The sequence below is a fragment of the Asparagus officinalis genome, chromosome 4, assembly GCF_001876935.1.
Source record: "Asparagus officinalis chromosome 4, Aspof.V1, whole genome shotgun sequence".
Classification (NCBI taxonomy): domain Eukaryota; kingdom Viridiplantae; phylum Streptophyta; class Magnoliopsida; order Asparagales; family Asparagaceae; genus Asparagus; species Asparagus officinalis.
The window spans coordinates 92,938,088-92,942,681 of record NC_033797.1 but is presented as its reverse complement, the minus strand read 5'-3'; the positions used below and the strand labels follow the sequence as shown (position 1 = coordinate 92,942,681).

Below are 4,594 nucleotides of genomic sequence, written 5' to 3'. Positions count from 1 at the left end.
TACCCTACACGGGACACGTGAGGTGTCGACTCCCTGTCCCATGATGCACTGTTAAACAGTACATCATACGACAGGAAGCTGACACCTCACGTGTCTTAATTATGTAGGATCTCATGTTTTTGGGTCCTGTAGCACCACCCATGTATAAAAACAACCCGAGAGGGAAAATATAGTAATAATGGACCCGAGAGGGAAAATGTAGTAATAATGGAGAGGAAAATGAAAGCGGGGATGTGGTCCCCTCCCTTGTCTTGGCCCTCCCCCTGCTTTGAGATTTTTTAATGGGACTTAGTTGGAAACAGTGGACCACCTCTCCCTCCTCAGTCGGCGCCAGCAGCCCCATTTTGGAAATTTCCCTGCTCGCATCTATTCCTCCCCCTCTCTCTGTTTCTCCTCTCTCTCTCATACTCTCTCACTCGCTCTAAAAATCCTTAGATCTCTAGCTCATAGGTTTGCAGCAGTAGAGCACCAGCAGCACAGAGCCCCCAACAGAAGAAGCCCATCCGGAAAAAAGCTCTACTCGAACCAGCCAAGATAAAACGAAGAAAAATACTTTTTAAGAACCGCTCGGGATTCGCGCCAAATCTCACATCACAACCCCCATCCCTTTTCCTTGTTTCAATTATTATAAACTCCCACTCCACTTTGAGTTTGAGCCGTGCAGGAGATAGAAGATCGTATGATGCTCGTGTTTTTTTTTTTTTTCTTCTTCTCGCTAGCTGTCGTTGAGCTAAGACGTAGTCAACCTCCTACTCATGATTCAAGAATCGCATCAGAGAGAGCCTCCGCCTAAAATAGCATCAGCCCGTTTCCCCTCCTAAATTTGGCAGGTACCTACTTAGGTCACCCACATGCATCCTCCTCCTTCCTCGCGTTCCTTATTTCGCTCTCTTAATTACCTTCTTCTTTGATCTGCTTCACGCAGGGAGTAGAGTACCTTCTCGATTGGAAAATGGCTCATGAGAGCGCCTACGGCTTCAACTGCTTCTCCTCTGCTGCTCAAAGCTCTCCTTCGTTGCAGGGCTTCGATGCGGGCCACCACGGGCTCTTCGAGCTGCAGGCAGGGATGGAGATGCTAGGAATCCCCAAAGCCGAGGGCAACTTCGTGGAATATCCTAGTCCATGGCAGCAGCAAAATCGAATGCTCGCTGAAAATCAAGGGCTGTCGTTATCCCTCCCACGTCACCAACAGAACTATCAGCAGGAGCAGCAGATGTCGATGACGGATGCGAGGTTTTATCAGACGTATCAGTTGAAGAACTCCTTGTACCTAATTCCTGCTCAGGAGCTACTGAGCGAGTTCTGTAACCTTGAAGGAGTTAGCAATAACCAGAGGGAGCGAAAGTTGAAGAGTAAAGAAGGAGAGTCGTCATCTAGGAATCAGTCTTCTATTTTCTCCATGGATGCGCTGGAACTTCAGAAGCTCAAAGCTAAGCTGCTTTTCTATGCCCTAGCAAGAGGTAAAACCTAAACCTGCCACCCCACCCCACCCCCCCCCCACCCTAACCTCCGTCATAATAAGAAATTTGTAGATTTAAGCCCTGGAAAATATGATACTATTATTATTTTTTTGGGGGGGTGGTTGTTTTCTCCGCGTGAGCAGGGGAGAAGTGCGTGGAGGGTTCAAAATCCAAAATTACAATTGATTGCGTTGGGAGGATATAATGAGGATTGGAGGTTCAAGTTCAATATGCGGCCGTGACTTGGCAGGCAGCTAACCTTACCATTAGTGATTAGGACTGAGCAGGCAGCCGGGACAGATTGATATTTTAGGGCATTTCCCATTTTAACCTTTCGGAAACCTCTATTCCTTGCCTACCTAGGTTATCTACCCTACACTCTATAATCTATCTTTAGCCCTACCAGCCCTCCATCACCCCCTTATTAAGGTGGGACCCACCAAACTTAATTTCTTCCCACCCCCCCCCCCCCCCCCCCCAAAAAAAAAAAAGTATAATTAATTTCCTGATTATTATCATCATTATTTTTGTTCGACAAAGTTCTAAGCGCTGCAAGCCTCACTACAAACGCTGCGATACTAGCACTACACGTATAACATTTTGTTTCTTTGTTTATTACCGTAACTTGTAGGTTGACACGAGATACAAGAGATACTGCAATCAAATGCGGGCAGTGGTGTCGACATTTGAGACTGTGGCCGGTGTCGAGGCACTTCAGGTACCTGCGGGATGGGATTGTGAGCCAGATTCAGGCGACGAAGAAGGCAATGGGGGAGAAGGATCCGGTTGTGCCCGGATCGACCAAGGGGGAGACGCCGAGGCTGAAGCTGCTCGATCAGCGTATTAGGCAACAGCAGTCGCTTCAGCAGGGTGGAGCTATGGAGAGCCATCCGTGGAGGCCGCAGAGAGGACTTCCTGAGCGTTCTGTTTCAATTCTTCGGGCTTGGCTCTTCGAGCATTTCCTTCACCCGTAACTCCCCTCTATCTCTCTATTTTTAGACTTGTTTATCAATTTTTGTTTTAAATGAAATATTTCTTTGGCTTAATTCTTATGCAAATAAATAAATTAATTACAAGAAACTGAGTCCTGGGTCCTTAAATTAAAAGCGGTGGTTTCTCCGCTATTTTTTTGGTAGTGGGAGATGATCCAAATTCTAGGGATCAGTAAGCTAGGTTGAATACAATGGTGGGAGCATTGGGCACTGAGCCACCATTCTATGTATTTTATGACGTTGCTGCGGTGGCTCCTGCTAGCGGTAATTTATTATTTATTAGGTTTAAATTAACGAAGATTGGTATGAAACATGCCAAAGTCTCATCACACACAGTTGGGTACATGCACAGTTACATGCACGACTGTCGATAGAGTTTTCTTTTGTCCTTTTTTTCTTCTATTTAACCCGAGTCAATTACTGCCTTACCAACTTGATTATGTTAAATTATTACAGTTCTCTAGTACTATGTGATTTTGTTTTAACAATAAACTAAGACTAGGGTTAGTACGCTTTTTTTCTTTCCCTGATGAAATAGTCCGTTCAACTTCTAAGAAAACGTAATTTTTACTCGTATGTATATGTAAGCATCTTGTGTATTATTCTACTTTACTTTTTTAATAAAAGGGCTATATATAAAAAGCTCTTTCTGTTAAATTAACAAGTGTTTTACTTGCATGAACGCTGTTAGAGGCTTCTCTTGAGAGTACTGCATAAAAGATATCTTTAGCTGATTAATTAATGCTACGTTAGTGTGGTTTTATATCTTGATTGTTACCAGAGCTAGTTATATCATTGTGTTCATGATAACTGTATCGTAACTTGGAGCTAGGTCGATTAGCATATTTCTTGTTACAGCTAGCGATTCTCCTGTATGTAGTATTATTAGGCGAGCTTTGCTACAGGGACTCAAAATATGAGACCAATAGAGGGGACAAGTGAGGTGTCTCCATCCTATTGGATAATGAGTTGACCATCATTAATGATAGCCAACTCATTATCCTATAGGAGGGAGACACATCACTTGTCCCCTCTATTGGTCTCATATTTTAGGTCTTTGAGGAATTTTTCTTATTAGGCAGAGAGGGTTCGCTTCCTTTTATTAATTGCTAATTTCCTTTTATTTATTTAATTCTTCTAGCCATAATCGCTTGACTTATACATGAAAATTGACTCAAACAGGTATCCCAGCGACGTGGATAAGCATATATTGGCACGGCAAACTGGACTATCCAGGAGCCAGGTGCGTTTGTATCCAAAACGTCTCTTTCAATCATTATATTAAGTGATCACATATTCGATGAACATACCCATGCACTGCACCCTTGTACTCTTAAATTAGTCTTCTGATTAATTATATATCAGGAACATATGAATACTGATGCGGTTAGTTAATTAATTTAATCTTGTCCGTGTCGTAGGTCTCCAACTGGTTCATTAACGCCAGGGTTAGGCTCTGGAAGCCAATGGTAGAAGAAATGTACATGGAAGAAACAAAAGAGCAGGACAACCAGCATTCCTCACAAGGGACACCCGAATGCGAAAGCAACGACAACAACAGCCGGCCTAACTCGACACTGTTACGCTCCAACCAAAACCCTAACCCTATCTCCTCCCTTGATGAGGACCATGAGCATAAGCCCTTTTCTAGTCACCCCCGCATCGACTCAGACTCGCTAACCTCCATGATCAACAAACATCAAGTTCCAAGGGCAGAGAACTTGGGTGTAGTTGATCTGGATTTTTCGGCTTATAATGAATCCAGTAGCAGCCAGAACTTTGGCAATGGGGTTTCCTTGACTTTGGGCCTGCAGCAGCACACCGGAGGAGGGATGAGCCTTTCGTTCTCGCCGACGAATCAGCAGACTATGTTCTTTTCAAGAGAACAGATGGAAGATTGCCAGCCGGTTCAGTTCTCTATTTTGGACGGAGAGGGGCAGAATTTGCGCTATCGGAATCTGATGGAGGCCCAAATGCTGCATGATTTCGCTGGCTAAAAGAATACTGTTTTTTTTTCTTTTTGTTTCTTGCCCAAAAAATTTGAAGTGTGGTGACTGGATTTTAAGAATAGCTAGAGATGTGTACAGCTTATTTGCTGGTAGGATGAGTAGTAGGTAGGTAGTTGTTTATGGTGCATTGTTA

At 43.8% G+C, this 4,594-nt stretch overlaps 1 protein-coding gene across 1 annotated transcript; it reads left to right on the top strand.

Annotated features, from left to right (window-relative positions):
• LOC109839043 (homeobox protein BEL1 homolog) lies at positions 270–4,588 on the top strand. The gene is given in 7 exon segments (XM_020407473.1): positions 270–830; positions 926–1,460; positions 2,001–2,050; positions 2,092–2,162; positions 2,164–2,430; positions 3,635–3,695; positions 3,874–4,588. Coding segments are annotated over 6 exon segments (1,533 nt in total). The 5' UTR covers positions 270–830; positions 926–952; the 3' UTR covers positions 4,450–4,588.